This window comes from Petromyzon marinus, chromosome 1 (genome assembly GCF_048934315.1).
Source record: "Petromyzon marinus isolate PM22_M1 ecotype Great Lakes invasive population chromosome 1, UKy_Petmar_22M1.pri1.0, whole genome shotgun sequence".
Taxonomy (NCBI): domain Eukaryota; kingdom Metazoa; phylum Chordata; class Hyperoartia; order Petromyzontiformes; family Petromyzontidae; genus Petromyzon; species Petromyzon marinus.
The window spans coordinates 29,103,209-29,130,220 of record NC_133667.1 but is presented as its reverse complement, the minus strand read 5'-3'; the positions used below and the strand labels follow the sequence as shown (position 1 = coordinate 29,130,220).

The 27,012-nt window shown below is 43.4% G+C and overlaps 1 protein-coding gene across 2 annotated transcripts; it reads right to left on the bottom strand.

Annotated features, from left to right (window-relative positions):
* Nucleotides 1-9,309: 9,309 nt before the first annotated feature.
* LOC116939508 (annexin A2-like) lies at nt 9,310-24,121 on the bottom strand. 2 transcript variants are annotated; one of them, XM_032947967.2, is made up of 13 exons: nt 24,002-24,121; nt 21,741-21,769; nt 19,475-19,589; nt 17,600-17,694; nt 16,301-16,414; nt 14,908-14,998; nt 13,225-13,304; nt 12,984-13,040; nt 12,580-12,673; nt 11,465-11,560; nt 10,872-10,930; nt 10,042-10,164; nt 9,310-9,764 (listed from the first exon to the last, which is right to left on the bottom strand). In XM_032947967.2, the coding sequence occupies exons 2-13, from the start codon at nt 21,750-21,752 to the stop codon at nt 9,702-9,704; spliced, it is 999 nt and encodes a 332-aa protein (XP_032803858.1). In that variant the 5' UTR covers nt 21,753-21,769; nt 24,002-24,121; the 3' UTR covers nt 9,310-9,701. The 2 variants fall into 2 exon arrangements, with proteins under 2 accessions (XP_032803858.1, XP_032803869.1); XM_032947978.2 differs by having other exon boundaries at nt 23,998-24,102.
* Nucleotides 24,122-27,012: the final 2,891 nt, after the last annotated feature.

The following is a 27,012-nucleotide window of genomic DNA, read 5'->3' as shown; positions in this document are numbered from 1 at the left end:
CGTTACTGTGCAAACAGTAACAACCTAACCTCGGCGCAACAATTCCCAGAGCAGTTATAAGAGGGGGTTTTCTGGGGCTTCTCTGAAACCCCGTGTCAGTGAGTGGTTGCTCCTTTTTTGAGGGATAACTGGCGGAGTCTTTTCAGCGAGTGACTCATTGCAGACCGCTTTTAACTGAAATGGAAAGAGTAATGGGCAGGATTTCAGAGAGTAGCAGTGTGCTGTGAGCGACCTGTTCTTTTTTTAATGGCGTAATTCTAAGCTTTGGTTTTCTGGCCGTTTGACGTTTCCGTCCATTTGGACTATGCTAATTCACAAAACATATTTTAAAACTGAAATACCCCTAACAGGAGGAAAGAACAAAACAATAATTCGTTCAGTTAAACAACACTAGGGCACACTTGGCTGGAACTATTAAAATGAAATGGGGTGGGGGGGGGTGGTGGAGAGAAATACAGAAAAAAAATCTGCAAAAAGAATCACGACACATGGAAAGGAAATATAGCTGGGATAGAGTCGGTAATAAAAACAGAGGAAAGCAGCAGCTGCAGCAGAGAGAGAGAGAGAGGAAGGACAGCAAGTTCACGAACGATTTATTTTTTTCGTTGCGAGACAGAAGTAGTAGTAGTCGTCGTAAGTTTGTGCTCTGGTGAAGAACTTTGTGAAAGTCAAAGTGGCCGTGCGCGCGTGCGCGCTGCGCTTTGCTCCGGGGCTGGGCGCTGGCCTCGCGGCCTCGGCTCCGCCAAGGGAGCCCGGAAAGCTCTGCCTGAGAATCCCGACGGAGCGCCCGGCGAATGCCGTGCTCATTTATCTTGCTGCCGATGGGCCCTTAATGAGGAAACACGGCTGTATATCCAGCTCCATCATCACCGCGACTAAGTGGGCGCCCGAATCAATCACGGCACAGCGCTGCCCCACCCCCAACCCACACCACCACTACCACCACCACCACCACCGCAAAGCAACCACCCTTACCTCTCCGTGCCCTCTCCGCGGGAGTTTGAAAGGGTGCGTTGTGGGCGAGAAAAAGAACGGACTTTGTAGGTGCGCGTCTACGTTTGTGTGTGTGTGTCCACGTTCGTGTGTTGTAACAGCAGCGGGGAGCGGTAGTGTAGCGGTTAGCGCGCTGCGCCACGAACCTAGCGACCCGGGTTCGATTCCCGCTCACGGCCAGAACCAATGACGGTTATCTGAACCGGTCCTTGGCCTCCTACCCGAGGTCGACTCAGCCTGAAATGAGTACCTGGTGCGGTGTAAAAAAAAAAAATCGCCACCGGGGAGACAAAGGCGGCCGGGCGTGGTACTGGCACACCACCCACCTCGTGTGCCGTGGCGGCCTTATTAGGTGGCTGCTCGCTAACGGCACTTGCCCCTACGGTCTGTTAAGGCTATACGGGTGATCTTTGTCTGTGCCTCTCTCTCTCTCTGTGGGTGTGAGAGAGAGCGAGACAATAACAGACAGATATCTCGAGGCGCTTCTTCATTAGTGGATGGGTGACACGGAAGCTAATGCATTAAAAAACTTTTTTGTTTTGTGCTCTGACGTGCTGCCGAAATTAATTGAAGATCAGAATATATATTTTTTGACAATTTGAAGAAATGCACATTCATTATATTGCAATTCTAAAGTACGTATTGTAATTTGGTGAGATCGAAATGTAAAAATACATATCGACAATGTTTCTAAATATGAAATGGTGAATACATGTCTCGGTTTTCACATTTACGCTTTTATCCCCTCTGAAGAGTGTTTCAGAAAATGTCATCCGTTGTTTTTGTGAATAACCTTGGCGTGAGCATCACCTTCCCAGGCTCCTCTTCTAACTTGCATTTCCTTACATTCTACATGAAGTCTCCGTGTAGCGGTTTGATATTTCCATCGCCGGAGACTCCAACCAAATCCCTCCAAGTCCACCGCAAGTGCTTTTCACCTGAACAATCATGCAGCAGATGCCACCTCGATGTGTTCCGATGTCGGTAGCCGAGTGCACTATGACACTACTTCAAGATATGTAGGCGTTATCAAAGATAGAAGCATGACCTTCAAGCCCCACATAAAACATATCTACGAAAATACCAAATCAAGAATCGGCCTGCTACAGAACATTACAAAACTTACAGGAACGTCTTTGCGAACCTCGGACGATCTTTTGCAAACTGCCACTATATCTACTCAGTGTACTGCACTCCAGCCTGGTCTGTGAGCGTGTACACAAAACTGCTAGATGCACAATTGAATAACGTGACGCACAGCATACCCTGACCACTGAAACTGACGCCAGTCTCCTAGTTTCCTATTCTGGTGAACAATCTACGGCCGAATATCGACAGAGATACGCAAACTGCAAAGGAGTTTACACGGTTTTTTTGCCAACGACAACTTACCCATCAACCAAGACTTCAACAATGTACCTCACCGTTCACTTAAATCCCGATCCCCCTTCCGGGATTGCGCTGTGACCATCCTATTATCTCGCCCAATTCTGGAAGAACGTTGGCAAACAGGGTGGGAACAGCGTGAATGTCCAGAATACACACCGACAAATTCGAGACCCAAAGATCGGACCAGCTGGCTTTGACATTCATCGAAGACACTGGCGTGACCATCAACCGCATTAGAACATCAACAGGCCAATGCGAACATCTCCTTCATGAGTGGGAAATTAAAGACAAACCCCTGTGCGATTGTGGGCAGACAACCTAAAGTATAAACAATATAGTAAACCACTGCAGTCTGCGTTCCTTCAACAGATAAGCAAAACGACACAAGTCCTCTCCTGAAGCCCTCTTGTGGCTAGCAGACCTCAACATTGGCTTACAGCTCCTGAAAATATAGCCATTTTCAAGAATGGAATATTGAGAAATGGAATTGATGTTCATGTAGACATTGCTTGCTGACAGCTTGGAGAAAATAAGAACACATTACCTAAATATGAAGAATTAAAATGGTAAACATCATCTCAGATTTGCCAATGACAATCATAAAAACCAATGCACTACAGAAAAACGATTTTAAAACGTATACAACAATTTTGATGAACACAAAACAATTGTTGGAGACTATCCTGAAAAACGCAACAGAGACGGCGTGTTAAAACCGATGTATATGCTCCCGCTTATACACTTTTAGTCAATTTAGTAAATGGATTCTTAAAATGTATTTATAATATAATTATTTTCATGCTGTCTGCTGCTGCTGCCTCGTCCTGTAAGGCGCTTTATAATTGGAATTATTATTACATCAAGCGCAATTATTGAAGGTGCACTGGGATTGGAGTGATGAAATAAACAGGTGTGCAAGAACTGGATGGGGCACTTTAGGAAAGTTGAATGAGACCATGAACTGCAACACACCGGTGTGCACGATGCGAAATTCTTGAATCAGTGCATATTACCTGGACCAGAAACGTGGACAATGGCGTAAATTAACGGAACAAATATGAATTGCGTACGAAGAAGCGTCCAGTGATTCTTGCTCGGAATTGCACCGAGTGAAAGAGGAGGTACGCGAACAAATGCAAATCAAGAAGACGTATTTACGGTGAAGTGAGCTGGGGCACGCCTCGTCACGGCGAGATGGTGCGATGGCCAATATGGGTTATGGAATAGCAGCCAATAGAGGGAACTCACCCAAGAGGGCGTTCACGACGTAGATGGAGTGATGAGATTAGCTTCTAGCGCGCGAGTGAGATGGATTACGGTACGTATTTCGTGTCCAGGGGAGATGGTGATGGAACGGGGAGGGCTTCACAGCAGTGGATTGATCATTGATGATGATGCTGATGATGATAAATGTTTACAAACGTTAAAAAATAACTATCCTTTGCTATACCACTAATATAGAATATGAACGGTTGCTCTCAGCTCATAACCAGATTCTGACATTTTCAGGCATTTAGAGAGTATTATTTGGTTCGTTCGGTAAAGTCACGTGGTAGGTAGAAAAAATAATAGATCACGACGTTTCGATCGCCACACAAGCAACCGTCTTCAGGTGGGTCACGAAAGCTTCCAATCAAGATGTAGAGAGTACATTTCTCAACCGGCATACTCTTGACAGCATCTCACACGAACTAATATTGCGTTGTACAACTCAGGGGTGCGTTGAATTCATTTATTTTCTCATAAAACCGACACATCAAGTCATTGTGTGTGTTTTTTTATATCACATCTGCGTATTTACAACAGCGAACGTCCCACGTGCCCAACCGCCACGTGCCCACCGCCACGTTGCACAGCTGCTGCAACCCCCCCCCCCCCCAAAAGCGAATACAAAAATCACCACCACATCAACAACAACACAAACCGGGGCGGGGGGGCGGGCGGGGGGGGGGCAGTTGGTGAGGTCGATAAAACGAACACAAATCGTGCGCCAACACACACCACCGCGACGCGGCGTGCGTTTGGGAGAGTCGCGAAGCCTGCTTACCGTGACGTTCCGGCTGCCGTCGACAGTGATGGATGGCGCTGTCTCCTACCCAGCACCCCCCCCCCCCTCGGCGAGACGTGACGCCACACTGTTGCGGACGGCTGCTCCGCCGAGGATGCTAAAACGCAAGCGCTCTGTCAACTTTGCTACGTCGCAGCCGCAGACGAGGCGTCGCGGCTTGCTTGGCTTCGCTCCCGACGCGCAACAAATACATCGCGCGCCTCGATCTTCGCAAAAGGACCGCGGCGCCGCGTAGCCCCCGTGCCAAAAAGCACGTGCTAGACCCGCGATTGGACGTTCGATCGGGCGCGTGCGTTTATCGATAATGGAGGTGGCCAATCGGAATGAGACAAAAGCGATTTGTGCCACCGATTAAAGACGTGTTGTTTCGCCAAAATTATTTCCGAGGTTACGTCATTTAAACAAAACAAACAAGGTCTGTGTTTGTTGGTCAACCCCCGCCTTGCCCAGCAGTGTGGCACAGCGACCGTGTGTGTGTGTGGAGTCGCCGCCGCCGCCGCCGTACGTAATTGCCACCGCGAAGAGGTGCAAAATGAATTATCGCCATCTGGCCACACTCCCCAGCCTCTCGCTCTGTGCCAGGCACCCTGCGAGTGCATTTGCTTAATGAATTGCCTCTTCGTCAGCCAGATAGTCAGCAGGGGGTGGGGGGGTGGGGGGGTGGCAAAAATTATATAAAATAAACTTAATTGTAACTCTGCGGATGACACTTTCTCTTTCAGGTAAAACAACAAACAACAACAGAAGAAAAAAGAAAACTTTTCTCTCCCCACTCCCACCCCCCCCACCCCCCCCCCAAAAAAACTTTTGACTTTAACTCCGGTGCGTCGTCATTAATCACTACGATTTAGTGGTGGTGACGCGATTTCAAACTTTCTCTTTGGCGACATGGAAAAAAAGAACCCTACGGTAGCCTGCCAGGATGAGTTATGGAATGCTGGAGCCACCTGCACACCCTAATTGGGATTGGGGGGGGGTGTTGGGGACGGTGGTCAGAGAACCCCTTGGGATGCCACTGAGGACGAAATAACCTTTCTGTGTGATGCAAAGTGGATGCCGTTTGACAGAATATGTCTGCGCTTTGCCACGAGGAAAAAAAAATCAGGAAATCTAAAAGAGGATCTGGCAAACCACGCTCGCGGGCCTGGTGAAGTTTCGGACCAAACAGTCCGATGAACGACAGGGCATAAGGGAGGCCTTCATCCAGCAGTGAGTGGATTAATGAAGGGATCATGAGAAATAAAAAAGGTTTATAGTTACACATATCATTGTGGTATCTGGGTGGAGTGGTGGTGCAGTGGTTATCGCACTGTGGTATGAGCCCTGCAACCTAAGGCTGATTCCTAGCCTAACCACGGCTAACATCAGTGCTAATTGTTGCCCAGGAACCGTTCCTGGGCAACTGCTTCGTATTCGCCAACCCGCCCTCGCCAAAGTAGTCAAGTATGATCTTGATTTGAAGCTTTCGTGACTGCAGGAATCCATGCTCTTTGGTTCTTTCGGTAAAGGTAGAAGAAATATATTATATTTTTATTTTGTTTGATTTTTCTACCTACGTGACTTTGCCGAAAGAACCAAGGAGTATGGTGAAGTATGACCAAACGACTCGCATAATGGTAAAAAAACACCCATGGTATGGGCAGGTCTTCGCCAAACAGTGAATGGACGAAGGACTGTAAATATTTTTTATTGGTGTTATTAATTGTGATTGCATTAAGCATGAATGATTTATTATAATGGTATCTGTCAGTCTAAATGATCAATTTCCACGTGTCATACGTTATATATTTTTTTATATCTGCTGCTTTATATGCCACGTATTGTGCTGCACAGTTGGTTCCCGATATTGACATCAATGTCAAAGTTATAAAAAGGACAGCGTCAGCAGTCTCTCACAGTCAATGCAAATGTAACAAAAGGTCTACGTGTGTGTATATATATCCACAACATTCCTACGGCAAAATCACCACGAATGTGCCCGCTATTGTTAGATCTCGGAAGCTAAGCGGTGTTTGAGCCTGGATAGTGCGTGGGCCAGCATGCACGCCACTTTGCCAATGCAAGGTTGGCTACGTACGGTGCGAAAGAGGTGCAACGGTGCTAAATGTTGGGCAGCCAGAGGACAGTGCAGCACCATCCATTGTCGTCACTGTGATTCTGTGCTTCCACGTCTGCGGTGCCCACGTTCCGCAACACATCATCATCATCGTGAAGTACGGTCCAATATTTCCCATGATCCACTCCGCCCTCATCCAGATCTTTTTTTTTAACGACTGCACTCCACTGCGGATGGAGTTAATTGAGTCACACAAAGATGGAGAAAAAAATAACCACTCCAAAATAGATACATTTACAAACACAACCGGAACAGCAATATTTTTTTACTAGAATTATAAGCACCTAAAATGCCTTCCAATTGAGCTTTGAATAAAACAGCAATGTGAACCGAGGAGGGAAAGTTCAGTTCGCACTTTATTTGTCACTTTGGGAGTTTGAAGGAAGGCTCACTAATGTCTTGTTTTCATAGTCTCCCGGGCATGGTGGGTTAAGGCTGCTGCATAATTAATCAACCGCGCCGTGTTCAAGACCATCCATTCCCCCCTACCACCCCCACCCTCACCGAGCTTCTTTGTCACCTCACAGGTAGGGGAACAAACAAGGCAACGGAAAGTAATTTGTAACTGTCAGGCGCACAGGCAGGGGGCTCCGAAAGGATATGTTTATGCTGGGAGCCTTTGAAACCACCAATCAGCCTTCAGGACACCTCCACGATGTTTTTTTCAGGTCAAGCCGAACAGAACCTGGACCTGGGGGGGGGGGGCGGCGGGTGGAGCAAAATGTGTTGTATACCTCCCAAAATGTTCCTTGCCGAATTAAATTATAAAAAAGTTAATGTATATTGTTGTAATTGCCCTTTGTCAATCCACTGCTGGATGTAGGCTTCTCCATGCCATTGCAGTCACGGGGCCGGTCAATGCAAGTTGGTGAAGCGGGGAGAGGTGGACACAAAACCGACTCTGACGCAAGTGGTCACTGACGTCCGCCCTAGCGAGGAACATAACTCGGTTCGCCAGGTTCATAGTGAAGTTCGCTAACCACTGCATCCAAATGCTACAACCGTTATTAAATTACAATGTTTCTTTTTATACGTTACTGCCACAGAAATACTGAATATTTACCGCTGGGCTAAAGGTCACAAAGAGAAAACCGCAGAAAACAACACCACCCCATGGGACCCAAACGTTAAAGTTGGACCCACATCTTAAACATAGGGTCCTTGCCTATACCGTCCGGCAGTTCACCAGAATTTATTAACGCAATCCTGACTCTCTTGATGAGGCGCTGTATGTTGAAACCAGTTCAGAGGTTGCTTGTTTTGAACCATTACTGCTGAAATTATGCACTCCCTGGAGGCCATGTGGTTGACGGAAAGGATACACAAATACTTTCAATTTTTATGTGGAGGGACACGTGATCATGATCCATTGGCAAATATCCCTTAGGTGTCCACCTACACATTTTGTTATTTGTTTCCACTTTCCTCTGTCTTGTACTAATATGCTCAAGTAGTGCCATATCTTTCTGGCACCAGCCTCTTATGTCGCTTGTTAATTGTGTCACCACCCCATCGGTTATTTCTACTTAGAATATGTACAATTGTTATAGGAAAAGAGCACTGGTCCTGTAAAAATGTATGCTTCAAGAAATTGACTGTCAAAACGAGTATAACACCTCTTCCTGCAGCAGCTCATGTGATGCGTGTTCTGTGCGATGTTGTGCAAATGACGAATTGGCATGTTCTGTGTACGTGACAACCCTTACTAGTTGGCTGTGTCGGGTGGTGGCGGGTTTTAACGACACATTTATATGTTTACGTGATCTAACCCAAAAAAACCTCTGTTATGAATGACGATTCTGTGGAGTTGCAGATAAAATCCTCCCACAGTTGTTGCTGGACACTGGCAGAAAAATACCCCAGGAAAAAATGGCAGTGTGTGTGAACGTGTTGCTGTGTTTGCTTTGCCAAAAAAAACTAAACGCTTGAAAGTCATCAACATTCTTTAGCTTCAAGGTGAAAAGGAAAGTTACGCTAAGAAACACAGCTTCGCTGTCTGCCAAGTGTGCAGTGGCTCCCTCTGCTGATCATTTATATCATTTACGAATGATGGGACCTCGTGATAAATAAAAGCGTGTAAATATAAAAATCATTTGCCAATCCACTGGTGAATGAAGGGCGTTCCCACACCGTGTCAGTCGTTGAGGTTGTTTGACCATACTTCACCACAGCTGGGCAGTGCGGCTTTGTTTGGGGGCAGGGGGACAGGAGTGGCTCAGATCGCACTCGAAACAAATTCAAGAGAGCCGGTTCGTAGCGTTGCGCGTGATTCACCACGCCATCGCCCCCCCCCCCAACAACATTAAAAAATATATTCTTGAACAAATTCCTAATAATTATACAAGAATGTAAACAAGTGGAATCCAATGTTTCATTTGCAACTGTGTTTTATTTTCAGCCTTGAAAGAAAATGAAAACCAACACACTTTTTTAAGGTATAAATGGTAAAGTAAAAATTATATTGGCACGAAACGTCCTCACCCACGTATGTCCTAATGTGACCCCCCCTCAACACCTGCATTAACCGTTTCTAATGCGCAGAGAATTGTCATTATTCTACAACGACTTTTCAGATAAAACCCTGTAACTAAATTAACATTCTAAAAGTAGTCTGCGTAAATGCATTGCAGATCTTGACTTAAAGCTTTCGTGACTGCAGGAATTCATACTCTTTGGGCCTTTCGGTAAAATCACGTAGATAGGTCATCAGGATGACGACCGCTTGTGTGACGATCGAAACGTCGTAGTTATTTTTGTTAACCTATCTACGTGACTTTAACCGAAAGACCCAAATAATATGCATTGAAGATGCCTAAAAACAGCGGCAAAAAATACACCTCGTTCCACTAAACCCAAAACACGCTGCGCCTATAGATAAAATTTGCAAGCTACACCGAGGCAACAAAGTCTTTTGCTTGAACTGCGATTAGGCCACTAAAACTACACTCTAAGATATCATTAAATTCCAACACTACAATGAAGCAGATTGTAAATGAGAAAGCCGAAACCTAATGTAATGTTCATTCTGTCATTTCGTTGGGGTTTCCGCCCATTCAAATGGGAATTCAAACAGCAATGCGAGCTGATTTTACACAAATGGCGAGGAGGAATCATTTACGGTGTCCAATAAAATGATTACACGTCATCCTGACCACACAGGTTACACAGGGCAACCTCGTAGTCCCCGTTGGTGTCACTCTGCAACGAAAAAAAACCCACAATTAATACACCACAAAAAAAAACAAATTTTATGCTTTTAAAATGCTATCTTACATGAATCCACCACAGTAAATACAGCCATAGGCCATACACTGCAATCACTGATGCAAAACAATACAGTCTGGCCACAAAAAGGTCACGACTGACAACTCAAAATGGAAATCAATACTGACACATTACTAAAATGAGCTTTTAATTAAAATAAAGTATGCGCGGCTGGGCATTCCGACAGGCACGCGAGGCGCAGACAGCTCACCGCAATGGCGGAGTAGAGAGACTTCTTGTATTTCTTCTTGAACTCGGTGCGAATGTGCAGCAGGTCAAGCTCACAGCGAGACACCATAATGTGAATCAGCATGTGGTCCTTGGTCCCCAGACCCTGATGAGTAAGAGGGCAAAAGCATATAAACTCTGCGAAGGTGAACGCGCACGCAAGCACGCTCACTTGGACGAGCTACACCAGGCTCGCTATGAGAGCAAGTCTTTGTGCGTTGAGAGTTGCACGTTGCTGTGGATAGAACAATTTCTTTTTTTTTGTGTTGCAGGTCATGTGTTAAATGTGGAATAGATTCGAGAGAGTACGCTTGGTACCATTTTATGTACACAATGTTATGGGTTTTATTTATTTATTTTGTGCGCATGTTAATGTGTGTATGCATAAAATATAAATAATGGCCTTTTAGAAAATATTGATGAGAATGCTAGAATCAACAATAAATACTATTTTTTCTCATCGTTTAAGGATAACGTTTCTTATCTTGTGTCCATCGCTTAAAAATGGCAGATGAGATCAATATTCACTTCATAATTTAGTTTAAACTAATTACAATAATCTAATATTCTACAAGCATATTAGGAGCTGTCAACATATCACGAATAACGATGGAATGCAACGAATTTAAAATTACGAGTGGCATTGAACAATTCAACAATGAGTGGCCAACTTACCTTGATATTTCAACACCATACTATGCATTTGTTACACGGTGGATGTCAACATGTAAACACGAATGCCAGTAAACACAACTTATTGGAAATGTGTACACGTGAATAATCTGTATATTTCATACAAGTGCAGTGTTTTACCTTCATGGAATCATGCAGTTTTTCAGCAAAGAACCCAGGCGTGTAATTGATGGCTTTGGCTATAAAACAGAAAGGAAAATATCACATGTTTTCTTGACATGCATGGCATGGTTAATACTAAAGGGGCAACGTTGCAATTTCCTGCTAACGCCACTGCTGGCGGAAGAGCCTCCACTAGATGTACCTCTAGGAGGCACTCCTCTCGATACTACAATCTCTAGAGTCCAGGGTGTGTATTTGGCCTTCTCATCCACACTGGGCAGATGTTTCGGAGCGTTTGGAGCACCCACACTTTACCCCACCAAACACGACTTCCTTATCGACTAACTGTGGTGTTCCCATTAACAGTGCTGGGTGGACAGAGGTGTGGGTACTCAAGGAACTCGCCCCTCGTTTTAACCGCTGCGCCAGGAGATGCAATGAGCGACCTCTTGGATTCAAAGTCCTGTTTGATAAATAATTTACCACGGCAGCATCCCATTCATTCTACCTACGGAACTTTTCAGAACATCGCAGCAGAGCAAATAAACACCGCTCTGGCTCTATTGGTTCCAACATCTTCATTTACAGACGTTACAGAGAGAGATCCTTACCAAGGGACACAAAGGCGTTGCGCAGGTCACCTCCCACCTCCTTTTCGAAGCTGTCCACAATGCCGGCAGGGTAGTATGACTTGTAAGCCTCAAACACTGAAACGAGGTGGGAAAACATGACAATGGCAACATGCTACGTTTGCAACTTCAAATCCCCTGGTTGCTTTCGCGTGTGCTGCATTCTAAAAATATTAATGAATTATCACATTTTACGAACGGACATTTTATTTTATCTTTATTCTTTATATACTTTACTTTTCCCTTGAAAGCCACAACTGAGTCTCGAGATTTCCTGAGCAGGAGGGGTCATACTTTGAGATGCTTAGCCAATTAGTTGATCAACATTCTTGAGCCCAAAATACCATCATTAACTTGTGCAAATAAAATTGATTATTTATGAAATTATATGCCTATTTGTATTGTTAACGTGCCTATAGGTTGATAGGATGAATGAGCCAGAATAACTGAAAATATAAGAGGCAGGTGAGTGACAGTAAAAAGGAAACTAAAAGAATCACATTAAATCACGGGGGGCCATGTGGCGATGTGGTGCGGAGGGGGGGCAAATTGTTACACGCGTAGGTGACAACACTTGAAAATCAATACCGATAGATTGACATCCCACTTGCCCTTCTATCATCGAGTGGTCACCTAGCAACTGTGTGTGTTGGATGTCATACAAGGACAAAGATCCCCCAGATAGCCTCTAACAGACTGTTGGGGCAAGTGCTGTTAGCGAGCACCTATGAAGGCCAGCACGGCACACGAGCGGGTGGGGGGCCAGCACCACGCCCGACCACCTTTGTCTCCCTCGTGGCAATGTTTACACACCGCACCAGGTACTCATTTGAGGCCAAGTCGACCTAGGGGAGGCCCACTACTGGTTCAGATAATTGTCACTGGTGTTGGCCGTGAGTGGGAATCGAACTCGGGGCGCCGGGTTCATAGTGCAGCGCGCTAACTGCTACACAACCGCATACACCTGCACAAACGATGATTTCAGCGTGATCCACCAACCCCAGCCTACCCTGTGCTGACTAGGTCTCAATACACAAGCCCGCTACTGACGAAGCCCTAAGCATTCATTTAATTAACATTGTGTCCAATGAAAGCACCTTTCTTCAGATGAGAGAAGCTCCGTTGGGACATGATGGTGATGAATTTTCCCACATCCGTTCCCTTTCTTTTAACGCCCGCTTCAAACAGCTCCTGCACACACATTCAGATGTCAACATGTAAACAGCGTGCGCGTGCGTGCGTCTCCGTCGTCTTGATTAAATACTCGCGCGTCCCTTGCATCAATTCTCTCGTTTACCGCTCTGTGTAATTTTCAAAAGTACTAGGATGAGATCCGAAGATCAAGCAGACCCGGAGATGTTAGCGCCCACTGTCTCGCCGTGTATACGGAAACGTTTTTAATTTGTCCACGCACGAGAAAAAACACATTAGAGTGCTGCATAACGAGAAGACTGCAATGGGGAAATACACAACGCTGCTTCAACAGGCATTGACACTTTACCCTGGCATCCTCGTCAACCAAGTCATGGTCCTTTGTTGAGTCTTCAATCCTGGCACCCTGCAGCAGAGGTAATGGAGAACCAATTCCACATTTAGTCATGCTTTTACATTGCAAATCAGCATCTTTGGTTTGATTTCGTTGAATTACACACTTCTAGAGTGAAAGTAGAATGTGTAACACGGTACAATAAAGCATTGAGGACATTCAACTCTTCCATTGATTGATTAACAAGCTAACTCACTTTCGCCAGGGCCAGTACAAGTTTTTGGAAATCCCCGGAAGTGTCCTTAGCGATGTCTTGCATCATGTCCGATTTAAACTCTGCAGGAAACATAAAACAGACCGTGAAATAACCCTAAAAAAGTACTTGCAAAACATATCTGCTTATTTGCTTTCCAATGCACACATTTGAATTTGTGACGAATGCCTGGCACAGGCTGCAGTCATCTTGCTGGTGGAAAACGATGCACATCCACATCATAGTAAACACAGGCAACATTATTCCCCCTCTCCACCCTCGACCCATGTTTGTTTATTGCCCTGGTGCACTGTGGTCCTCATAAATGGTTTGTTGTGCGTGGGAGCACCCCCTCTGACTATATCACTTAATGCCCTTGATTAATTTGCCCACTTACCTCAGCACACATTATCCCAACTCCAGCGAGGAGCATTACGGCATGTTTACCACTGACTTTGAGCAGCAGCAGCAGCAGCAAACGCAGATGCACTGGGCTGGTTCTGTTCCCAAATATAACGTCAGGGGAGCTTTATGTTGAGACGAAGAGTCTTAGATGATTTTTTTTTGGAAGATAGCGTACCATCTCCTCACCGTCGTGCTGTACTGACCTCTCAAACAAATGCCCGATTTTAATTGGTGAAGCAACAAAAACTGTTTGGAGAAACCTTCAGGAGGCCACTGAATGAATACAATTGTTTACAAACAGTCGAACGATGCGCAATATTAATTGTTAATCTCAAGATACAATCAATGAAATCGCGCTTGTTAAGAATCAACGTGTTTCGACGAGTGCATGTTGGATGTAACGGATGCACGTGAAGCCTGCAGCCACTAGAGGCGTGACTTTCACCACATCGTCATGGATTTGATCCTCGAATTGAATCGATCGAGATCCTGAATCATGACAATTCATCAAAACACCCGAGGGGGTGGGAGTTGGGAGTTAAGGGGGTGAATTCCATACCATTTTTATTGTGTATGTTGCTGCACAGAGGGCAAGGCAATTCATTGTTATTCTGTGATTATATGCCTCCACAGCATAGTTCCCCATCTTCCCTAGCATGCACTGACCGGTGTGGTGGAGTATAGTCAAATAACACCCTGCAAATCTTCATCGCAGGGGGAGGAGGGGGGAGACCCAAATCCAGAAGTGGGCTTACAAAAAGGGCTGTGCATGTGAATAAATATTGCTCGGCCTTGTTCAGAAAACCCACAGTCTACCTGTGTACCGGTCGCCCTCATGGGAGTGCATAGCGGAAACTATGGATTGCTGATGAGCCACCACGAGAGCGAAAAATGCACCTGGGTCTCCCATGCTCCAGACTGGCTATTACCTTTTCAGAAACACTACCAAGTAACATGTACGATTTTCTCTTGAATATACTGTACGTGTTATAAATCTCACCGAAGCAGCAACATAATGTATTGCTAAACACACAATGTATTGCTAAACACAGCACAGTATTCATATGCATCGGTCTAATCAACCAAAAAAATGAAGTAGTTTTATGTCCATGTCCTTTATAAGTTTCTATGAAGTTCTAAATAAATATATTATTATACATTTTTATATATATAATCGGCTAAGCTTCAATGTTTAATTCGCCTCTGACAATGTCCAAGGTACTGCGGGATGAGCGACGTCCGTACATATTTAATAGGTTCCGCACCGCTCACTTCACTCACCGGACTTGTAGGCAACCGCCATGCTTCTCAGCCGGAGGTTATCGCGGGTGACGAGCATCTCGATCAGACATTCTTCGTCCGTTCCCAGCCCCTGCAACGTTCAACAATATCAAGCCATCACTCACTCTTTTGGCGTATGACCAACGTTCCTAATGACGATAAGGATTTCAAATCGCGGTAATGTGATTTATGATTGTGTTTTTTTTTTAAATACTCTTCACTTTCTGGAAATTACACAAAGACAAAGAGCCTCGCACGGCGTGCACAGACTATTGGGGCAAGTGCTGTTAGCAAGCACCTGTTTTGGCCACCCCTTTGCAAGAGGGCAACTTGTGTGGCCAGGACTGCACAGCGGCAGTGCCACAAACACAACAATAAAAGGTATTTTAATAAATGCTTATGTAAAAAAAACTACGGTATAGCAATCATTAAAAATCATTGTCTTCCAGAGTTGCGCTTGATTTCATATATGAGGCCGTAGGTTATTGTTATTTATACGTTTACAGAACAATTATTTCTAAACACAAGCAATTTTTGGTCTCTATATGCCAGTGTCTGGCTCTGTTGTTTTGAGCAATTTTTTTGTATAAATAACTAGGTGCCAAGACACAATGCAATATTTACATCTTCATATAGCATCTAAGATGTTTCAAATGGCCGATATTAGTATAACAGCATCCTTTCATTTTATATATTCAACAAGACTCGTTATTAGGGCTACGCGAAGTGATAGTAAATTGAGGGTCTACTTGAAATGCAAATTATTCAAACATTAGTTTAAGGCTCATTCACAAGTGCAATGGGTAATGAGAACCACATCTTTCCAGCTTTTGACACATGGCGTAACGAGTTTGAACGAACTGAGTGGCCTTTTTAAAATAAATTTGTATTCACCCGCACTCGGATGACATTATTAGTTCATTTTGAAGTGTTGGTGATCGCTCTGCAGAACAAGTGGGGCCGATATGTATGTATGTTGAACTTCTTTCGCACCGTACATAGCCATCTGTGCTAATCGAAGGTGTGGGGGAAGGACAACACACTAAACACAAAAAGCAGTTCTAAAGAATGAGTTTTCAATCCAGATTTAAAATTGTATAGCTGTAGTGGCTTCCTAATATCAGAAGAGTGTTCCAGATGGCCGCATAATTGCATCTGAAAATGCGCGATGCAGTGACCGTCTTTGTTCGATGGTTAGCCAAAAGCCACTGCGAGGATGACCGGGGTTTGCGTGATGGTTTAACCTCCTTGACAAGATCAGCAAGGTGTTGTGGTTCATTTGTGGCAAGCGGTTTGTGTGTAATGAGTGCGACCTTAAAGATGAATTCGTTCGGCAACCAGAAGCCATTGCAGCATGTGTGCATGTGCAGTGAGTGGGGCCCTCGGTCTCCACCTGCAGGGTCTGCCGGATGATGTGTGCATCATAGATGGCTGGAGTCATGAGCAGTCCAAGGATGACTGTCTCCAGGTGTCCGGAGAGGGCACCCTTCAGGTCTGTCGCAAGGTCCTGCAGGAAAACAATGGAATGAAGTGGCAGTCGGGGGCCCCGCTCTATGTCAGCGTGAAAGGTGAATGTAAAAGTGAAAGGTCTGCAATCCTATGTAGACGTGAAGACTGCACACTTAGGGTTAGCTGTTATATAAGTTAATGGTCATGTCTGTGCGCTGCCATTTGCTTAAATGAATGTCTCGCAAAGTTAGTGGAATGGGTTTATACGGTGGGTAAAGGTAAAAGTGCAGCCCTGCAATTGCTTGCTCGCGCCATTGTAGGCAGAAGGACGTCCGCTAAAGTACTCAACATGGTATGTGGCCTACTCTTCGACACTGGCGAGGCGTCTTGGAAGAGGTGGGAGTAACCACACTTCACCGCACGCGACCTGCTGATCGACCAACCGGTGTGCACCCATTTATACTGCTGGCTTGACAGAGATGAGGTGGTGGGGGGGGGGGTTTAAGAAACTTGCACCATTGTTTCGAGTGCCGTGCCAGGAGGTCAAATCAAACTGGTGACCTCTGGATTGCAGGTAAAAATCTGCTAACCATTACACCATGGTCGCTACTTCAACAAACTAAAGTGTGGTTGCATGTTCTTCTCATTTATAATATGACAAAATTGTCATGCAAAAAAAATGTCAAGTACAATGGACATAATTCGATTAATTTTCAAAAGAGGAATATTACAGATTTTCAACATACAATCTCCAAATTGGCAAAAGCAATATTGGTGATTTACTATTGTGTTGCCAAACATTGGAAGAAAAAATGTTCTGCAATCAAATAAATGAGATCCCCTCTGGTGTCTTACCACTCGTTCACTGCCATTGTCCTTATAATTAAATGTTATGTTGTCGATTTGTTGTTCATTATTACGACGATTGATAACAAAAAGTCCCACCTTTAAAAATGCCGACGACGTACTGTATACGCAGTAGTATGGCAAGAATATATTACAATGCAAATGCAGATGTAAACCCTCAAATGTTATATTCCCAAGCCTTGTCTTTACTATAACGGTAAACCCCAGGGCTTAATTTCTTATGGAATATTTTCTGGGGGCCACTCAACCCACAACTCCTGGGACCCCACTCACCACCCCCCCCCCCCTCACATAAGGGGATAGGGGATTTTTTTTTTCAGAGCTCAGCCCCAGACAACTCTGTCTGAAATTAAGCACTGCTAAACCTTTTCAGCACCTTGGAGGTGGCGTTCTTGTAAGACTTGATGATTTCTTGGCGCTGGGTATTTGTGCGGTTGGTCAGGATGCTGATAATGGTCTTTTCATCCACACCTGCAACACCATAACATCACTTTACATCACCACAGCCAATCGGAATAATAAATTACGTACAAATGTGTTGTTTTAATTCCAGTCACAGTTATGTAGGATTCATTTTAATAATGACAATGTTTTATATGCAAGAGCATCGGTGAATGTAATGCAACGTATTATTGACGGCAACGGAGCGAAAATGGGCTTGGGCAGGAGATTGGTGCGATAGAACCGCAGCCAAGGGAGAGGTATATGCCCCGAGGGGATGACCATTGTGGGGATGAACCAATGACATCAAGCCCATGTGCAGGAGTGAGATGGTTTGTGGTCTCACAGGATAATGAGGGACGGGTGGCGATGGTATGGGGAGACCTTTAACTTGGCGCCCAGTAAATGCGCAGCGTTCACGTGTAGGGTTGGAACCGTTGGGCTTAACGTTGACCCCCGGCGTTCCACGTTTACTGGGTGATATATGTATTTATTAAAGGGGCACCACGGTGGCGAGATGTTATCTTCCTCGCCTGGTATGCAGGAGGTCGGGGGGGTCAATCCCGACCCTGACGCCAGTATATTTAAAGCTTACGTCTCTCTCTCTCCCCGTGGTCGCGTGATTTTTTTCTCTGAGTCCTCCAGTCCCCCCCCCCCCCCACATTTAAAATCAACATGCATTGAGATTATTTACAGTATTAAGGTACTATAAATGTCCAAGTGTTGGGCGACTTTGTTGAGCCATCATTTGTGGCCAGGTTGCTTCTGAAAAATAAATGTATACCTCAGTGGGCTTTGCCTGGTAGGATGTGGATGGTTTCGTGTTGTATTTGTTTGTGTGGGTGATTTGTTGACCTTTCTTGTACTTTGCACTACTATCGTGTTTTTGTACTGTTTGTTGTTGTAACGTCCTTACCCTCCCTGACTGGACATCTGTAAAAAAAAATATTTATAGCTCATCGGATTTCTCCAGTATAAGTAAATATTCTGATTCTGATATAGATCATCACTGATGATGATGATAATGACACAGACCAGTGGTTTTCAATCTTTTTGGGCGACTTGGCACCGTTGAATTTTGTTTCAACCGAGTACCCACTTGCCTGACAACAACATGGTTCTGAGAAATAAATGTATGAAAAGTTAACATCAATATTTCGAATTTTGATTTAAAGCTGTCGTGACTGCAGGGATTCATATTCTTGGTTCTTTCGGTAAAGTCACGTAGAAGGGAAACAATAAAATAATAAAAATATAAAACAATAAAATTCTCACGACGTTTCGACTGCAACACAAGCAATCATCGTGAGAATTTTATTGTTTTATATTTTTATTATTTTATTGTTTCCCTTCTACGTGACTTTTTCCGAAAGAACCAAGAATATAAATATTTTAACCAATTGTCCATTTTGTGAGGTATCCTAACTCGCTAGTAATTGTAAGCGAATACAAAAAAATCAACGGGCGCTCTTGCATGCGTGACGTCATTTGTTCGCACTCGTTTGGTTACTCTTGGAAACCCAACATTGTTGACGATCAGTGAGTTTAGAAAAGGTCCTTGACATCATTCCAGGTTACCGTGTGGCTTTGAATGTTATCGTAGTCATTTTATGTTGGCAGATTCATACGTGATTATTCACCAGACGACTCTCGCGTTTTATATCATTTCATACATATATTTAAAAAAAAATCACTTCACAATGCCACGTACCCCCCCCCCCCCCCCCAGGGGTCTTGCGTACCCGCGGTTGAGAGCACCCCTGACATAGACAACACGTGGAGCCTCTACAGATCTAAAGAGAGGAGTCACCTTTGGTGGTGATGGCTTTTTGCAGAGCAGCTGCATCATTGTTGGCATTGAAGTTGGGGTAGGGCTTCACCGTTGGCCCATATACATAGGGCAGGTAACAGGATCCAGAGCACTGCTGCATTGGGGACACAATCAGCGTTAAAACACCCAAAGATTGGAGTACATATACACAAACATCCCATTGGAGTGAAGCGAATACAGTGCCGCCATATACATCGTAATATAAATAGCATACTGTAATATAGTGATGTACTTTGTTTATATAAATTGTGGATTGTGGCATCACAGGATTGTGAGGAATGGCAACAGCGTTGGCAGGCCATCATCCAGTAGTGGATACACATAATGGCAGATGATGATAAATGAGTTATTAGGCTGTATACTAGACAGTGCCGGATTAAGCTAGTGCAGGGCCTGTAGCATATGTTATGAAGGAGCCCTAAATAAATAAAAAAACATAAATATTAAAACACAATTTTTTTACTTGCATAGAAAAGTAATTGTATTTTTTAATTTGCTATACAGCCAGATAACACGCCAAATCGCTAACCTTAAACACCCAGTCGTTCATAAACATTGAAGGCAGTATAGTACTATGGTAATAGAGCAAGTGCAGAATCACTGAACCGGAATTGATTAGCGCGGGGCACTTGAAAGCGCGGGGCCCGTAGCATGTGTAGCTACTTACGCTACTGGGATAATCAAGCACTGATACTAGATTGGATTACATTCGTACTGTTGCTACCATCGGTAATGAAATCTAAATCTTTAGCAAACGAGTAATTAGTAAGTACAATTTTCACGTTACCTTTAAAGGTGTTGAATACGACTTAAAACTTTCGTGACTGCAGGAATTCATATTCTTTGGTTCTTTCGGTAAAGTCACGTAGATAGAAAGTTATTATTTTTTATATTTATTCACTTGATTTTTATTAATATTTTTTTCTATCTATGTAACTTTACCCAAAGAACCAAATAATGTGTTGAATACGTCATAAAATACTGTGTGAGCAGGAATGAAGTTTAGTATTGCATGTGGGTGTATTTGTTTTTGTTGTTGTGTGTTCTTCCAGTAAACATGCAACGCTGTTGGATTAACGTTGGTCCAAGGTTTGCATGATTACTGGGTTTATACATCCAGACACGAGAGGGCACTAGAGCACCTAGTTTCAGTCTGCATAATGCAGCTTCGGGCACTTTGCCAGTCTAGTAATTGACGTGAATTTGGCTTTGCAAAGGAGGGGAACATTGTGACGAATGCAGTGCCTCTAGTGGCTGCAGGGATCACGTGGACCAATTGCACATTTAAGTTTTTCCAATGGGAATACTATTTGTGCACAATCACTGAACAACGTATATATTGGAAATAGTTTTGGTTTGGTAATGCTTACTGGTGCATGACTGCCTGATTTCAAAGTGAGCTCTGGTTCACACTTCTGCAAGCTATGTATGTATATACCAAGGTGCATATACTAAACACTTACGGAATTCATAATTTGGCCCAATACATTTGAGCTGCTCGTAAGTAAAAAAAAAATTTAATCAGACCATTGTCATTCCATTGCCATGTGACAGCCTCTCCTTGCCATGTCAGTTACGGGGCGTGTTTGTTGTGTGACCGAATTTCATGCTGCCTCGTGCAGGTTGGGAAATTTCGCGGCCACTAGTGGCTGCAGGGTTCACGCACGTGAAATCGGTTTTCACATACGCGAGTAGATGCATTCATTAATAGCTAGCTTAAGAATCAGTATTAATCTATTATAATTTTTAAGCTTATCGCAGTAATTTTGGGTGGGTCTTGATGTACCCAATAATCCGTCAATATCGTTTGAACCATATGCACGGTGTCGCCTTACTCTTCAACTTTGGGAGCCAATATAAACCAGTTCTATAGAAAGGAGAGGTTAAAGGCGACAGCTTTAAAACTGTTTATAGTTTTAGTAGCTCAAAAAAACCCCTCCAGGCTCAACTCATTTGTTGCTCAGGGAGGAGCAGGTGCCGCATTTATGACTGCCCATCTCGACCCCAATACCTTGCTCCCTCAACCGCACCCACACAAATGTAGTGCTCCTCACCCTCCACTGCCACCGCTAAAACCTCCACTCACACCCCACCCTCTCCGACTCCTACCGCACCAACCCCTCTCCGCAGTCCTCCACACCATCCTCTCTACTTCCATCGTACCACGCACACCGACTGCCACCACCAACTCACACCATCCAATTATGTACATGTCTCCATTCCATTGACTCATTGTGAAACTTGCCTGCTGACTCATCTTGACTGTTGAGTAATCTGAGAGGGAGGAGAAAACGGCGTTGAGATCATGTTACATAAATTACACAAACAAATAATGTTTTACCTGTCCATTATTTCAATGATTGCTCTTTTATTGTCTGGTGTTCGAACAATTTTTAACAAGGTTCTTTTTTTTTTCAATTACCAACCATTAATAGTTTAAGGTGGGACTGGATACTTATACCGGTTGCAACTGTTTTTAAATGTTTAATGTAGCTCATTACGGATGCCCACAGGGTTGGGCTGTGGTGAATGCATGAACAACGCATTCCTTAAATTAATGACGAGTAGCTGCCACTTGAGCTCCCATTACTTTCAAAACAAAAATGAAATCACTTTCACCACAATGTCTCGTAATCCATTCACACCCACCCACAGGTTAACAGACTCATTACTCAGAGCAACAACAAAAAAACAAATGTATACAAGATGGGGAGCTATCTGAAAACTATGCCATGGCACCTGAAGTTCAACTGAGCATAAGGCTTAAATATTATTTAGCAGATTTTCATTTTTTTTACAAATTAAATTAAACCTGTATTATTATTTATTTTACCATGCCTTTTACTCAGGAAAGCCTCACTAAGTCTTAAGATATTTATTCAGGAGGTTCCTGCATTGCAATATTTGGCTGATTTTTTTTATTTATTAAAGAGTGTGTGGCACATTGCAGTAGATGGGAACACCCATAGAAATCCGATTCACGTGAACGAATATGACTCAAAGTTCTGCACAGATAGATTCAATCATCCATAGCTGTACTCGCATATTCCACCTACTTTCTGACTATTTTCACAGTCTCTTCCCTGATATCTCCCCGCGCATTGTATTCACATGTAATCGTTCATGATTCCAACAGTCGAAAGAGCTGCAGCCCAATCATTGAGAAGATCAACAGCCCCGATGTTATACTCTTAGTTTTTTCGGTAAAGTCACGTTGAAGAGAAACAACAAAATAACAAAATATATATAAAACATTCTCACGACGTTTCGACCATAACTCAAACGGTCATCATCAGGTGTGTTGGTTTGCATAAATTTATTTTAAAAACGGCAAGAGTCTCTATTCATTCGGGTGGGGCCCAATGGGTGCGGCGCAGCCTCGTCAGGTGATTGGCTGTCACCGTGTTGTGTTAGCCGATGCCTTATCATTACTGGTTTGGTGAAAACTAACCAGAGCCCTTTGCGTGGGTTGGAGATGAATCACATTTTGCTCAGCAGTTGAGATTTAAGAAGCCCCACCTTTACCAATGCACTGTAGTGCGAACGAATGGATCATTCCAACAAGACTGGTCTGCACCAGTGTTTTTTTTAATTTCTCCGCACACAGACCCTCCTATCAATCAAACATTCACAAATACGTATGTGGATTTGAATGCATCTAAGTGCATGGCGTGCCTTTGTACTGGTACTGTGAGATGTCTGGAAATGTTATATCACTTTCAGATTTGCAGGGCTTGTGGAGTGATACCAATAGTTTCTTACAATTTCATTGTTGGTCTTTTGAACATTCTTAACAATCACTAATGTGCTAATGCAGTTTTTTTTAATACAAACTCAAGAGGCAACATTTCATCTTAATGTTCCATATGCCAAATCACGTTTCGACATTAAAAGAATCTGATTGGCATATGGAGAAACGCATTAATTATCATGTCAGCATGTGCATTCTAACTCCAGCTTACATCACTTGTGACAATTTGTAAAAGTTACCACAGCAAAAATGTAATGCATTTATACACTCATCGAATTAGTTGCTAAACTTTAACACATTTTGAATAAGCATGCATCTCACAATTTTCTAATGTGTGTGAGGGGTGAAACTGTATGAAGTAAAACAAAAATGTAACATCTAGATGAAACGATACACATTTACAAATAGTAATGTTTCTGCATAAGGACACATTCAGAGTTTTAAAAATATATCCTGTTATTTAAAAAAATATACTTATATTTTTTTAATTTTAGGGTAAAAAAATTAAGCATGTCGTATCTTCCTGTACACAGTTTATTTTTGTTAAACATTGCATTTTTACAGCTTTATGTAAAATGTCTACTTCACTTAACAATGAAGCACATAAACACTGGTTGAGGCGTTGCTTTAAGGTATACGCAAATATCTTGAAGAATTTAGCAAAACATCTGCCATGGAAATGTGTTTATGTGTAACAGAGATCCGGGCGCCAATTTGTTGCACCCACAAAAGTCCAAAGCTTTGTACTTACTCACCGAGGTTAGCTCAGCCGAAGAGTGGACGGACAAGTTGAGGGTTCGTTCGACTGACAGATGCAGCCACGTAAGCCCTGTTTTTATTTGGTATCAGGTCATGTGGAGCCTGCGGCATGCCTGAACATCAGCTGATCAGGGGGCTGCCATGGTGACAGCCAATGGAAAGCTGCAAGGTGTCCACATTTGACTCACCTGTCAACTTTCTTTTCTCGACTGCTATGTTGCAATTTTTTTCTAGGTGTGGCCTTGCAGACAAGATTTTTTTTTTTAAACAAAATGGTCTCACGTCATCATAAATATACCTTTCCTGGGGAGAAAAAAAGAACAGAAAAAACCACACACATTTATTACAACTATAATACAGGGTTTTTTTATTAGATCGCGTAAATATAATAGATATTGGTCGCGAAAGTCTCAAGTGTTAAACTGATTATCACAACTATGTCATACTAATTTTATGTAACTGTAATATATTTAAAATGTGCATGCTGCAATGTTAAATTACATGGTTCTATGCAATGGTATTTAGCTTAACCCAACATTTTCTATATGTATTAAATACATCTGAAAAAACATTAAAACTTACAGTACATGTGGAAAACTATTGTGTGTATATATACTGTATCTGTTAAGCCAAGTAAAACCACGTACGAAATAGTAGACAAACTGGAAAATGCAAGCTAACATGTGGGTAAAATATAGGGCTACATAGTGACACAATAATACAAGAGACAAAGAAACCAGTCCAGAGGACTAGGAACCATTTGGATGAAGCATACAAATGAAACTTTCTTAGCAGTTGATAATTTTGGCATTTATATTTATTACACTATCCATGCAAACGCATACACTTATCCTGGTTTAAGTATACAACAAGGGTTTTAATATTAATAACATATACATTACTACAAAAGTTACTCTCTCATTGAGCATACATTATTAAACTCTAGGTGAGTAACGCAGTGTGATACTATTTGCTTCCAACTTAATTGGGCAGGCACGGACGAATGTATAAAGTATTAACACATTTGTGAATGGATAAACGGTCTTATAAACTTAAGATATGTGCACATGCACTGTCGCAGTGGTGAGCAAACTGTGCTATGAACCCGGAAACCTGAGTTCAATTCTCAGCCGTGGCGAACACCAGTGGAGAGTGGTACCTGGACCAGTCCTGGGCCACGCCTTCTTCATCCCCCGCACTGACCAGCACTGCCAGGCCGCCACAGTGACGAGATGTTTACTACCTCGCCTGGTATGCAGGAGGTCGTCATGTTCGATCCCAACCCTGACGCACGGTATATTTGGAGTTTGCATGTTCTCTCCGTTCATCATGGGGCCTCCTTTGCCAGTACCAAAATATGAGAATAGGTTTTCCCCTTTTTTTCTGGCAGCAAAGCAGGTGTTGAGATGTTAAAACACCAAACTGAAACCTTTTACAAGGAATCGTGTCTGCATTAACCACAGTACTTGTGGTCAGATTGCAAACAAAAAACATACTCTGATAATATATCCATTGTCTTTGAAACTGATTGGTCCACACCAGAGAGAGCTTTCTTTTGAGCCTAGTCTCCTCTGGTCTAAATATAAATACGTGCAAAATAATTCCATTCGTTATATAAGTCAGATTTACTAAGCAAGGCAGCAAAACAACAACAACAAAACAGTCCCACGCCACACCAAGACAACACAGTAGGAGTGCCTCAATAACATGGCGCGTGAACATTGACCTATCGATGCACAGGCAAGGAATTAAAGTTACAAATCACATTGGCAAATGTGACTGTATCCAGCGCTACGAATCTTCTGCTTCAGGATCAGAAAACAAACTACGCGCCTTTATTGAGATCACCTTTGTTTTAAAATGGGCTCGGGCAGGACACGTCACCAGCCGGGGTGTTTTGAGACTAGCGACAGAATGACAGCCAAAGGAGGAACACGCACAACAGAGGGTTGAGCAGCGCTGGTTCGACGGCGTGACTCGATCAGCTCATCACCTCTGATCAGCACAGTTTGGCTACGTACGGTGCGAAAGAAGCTCGACACTACGTGGAGCTCGTGTGGAGGAGCTGGATGGATTGCTGCATTGCGAAACCATTAGGTGTGGCGATTACATGGGAAGGCTTTTAATCCAGCAATGCATATAGATCACTGGTGATGATGCTTATTGATTAAATACGTGTGAATCCATACTCTTGAATGTCGTTACGTCCCATCTCCTTTGTGAAAGAACAGCGTGGGTTGTGTGATGGCAACGAGGGGAAAGGCGGCAGATCTATTTTTTTATTCCCACATAGTTAAAATAGCAATGAGAATGCACTCACCATTCTCCCTTATCTGCATCTTCCATCTGTTACCACCAACCACAACCACCCCCTGCCACATACCTCTGCCACATATGTGTCGTCTCCACCGAACGAGATATCTTTTCGCATACCATTTGAAAATCTTTCAGCATGTCACTAACAACCACAATCGCAAGCCAAATCCTTAAGTGTATGCACTCCTCTGCCACCTTTAATTGGTGGCTGCGAATATGCCCACGAAACAGGTTCCCACAAGAAAGAACCGTAACCCTGTACTTATCAACTTTAGCAATAAACTCATTGATAAGTCACTGGCCACGCCAACAACACAAGCCGCGCGCACACACACACATCTTCAGCAGACAGCACCGATGGTTGAATTATTATTTTACACATCGCATAATGAATACACATATATCTTACTTCTCTTTAGCTTTTTAGTGGGGAAAAACGTTCAAATGGAATGTGGAATAGCAGCCCAGGGCTCAGGGTTGGCAAACAGTTGAGCCTCACCCCATTTTTTATGGCGAGTGGAGATACTTTTAACTTCTCATCGTTTGAATCGGGGAAATACGGCTAGAAAAACAGGGTCACGGCTTAAAATGTTTTATATTTAAGCGGGAGCACTGCCCTGCAAAATAGCGTAAGATTATCTTTTCAGATATGATTAGGCATAGTGTTTTAAAATATTCTGTTAAAACACAA

Excerpts from the sequence above, each read along its gene's own strand:
- LOC116939508 (XM_032947967.2), bottom strand. Across the intron at positions 12,674-12,983 it reads TGGTTGACGAGGATGCCAGG|GAGCTGTTTGAAGCGGGCGT; the intron begins GTAAAGTGTCAA and ends ATGTGTGTGCAG. Across the intron at positions 11,561-12,579 it reads CTTCTCTCATCTGAAGAAAG|TGTTTGAGGCTTACAAGTCA; the intron begins GTGCTTTCATTG and ends ACCTCGTTTCAG.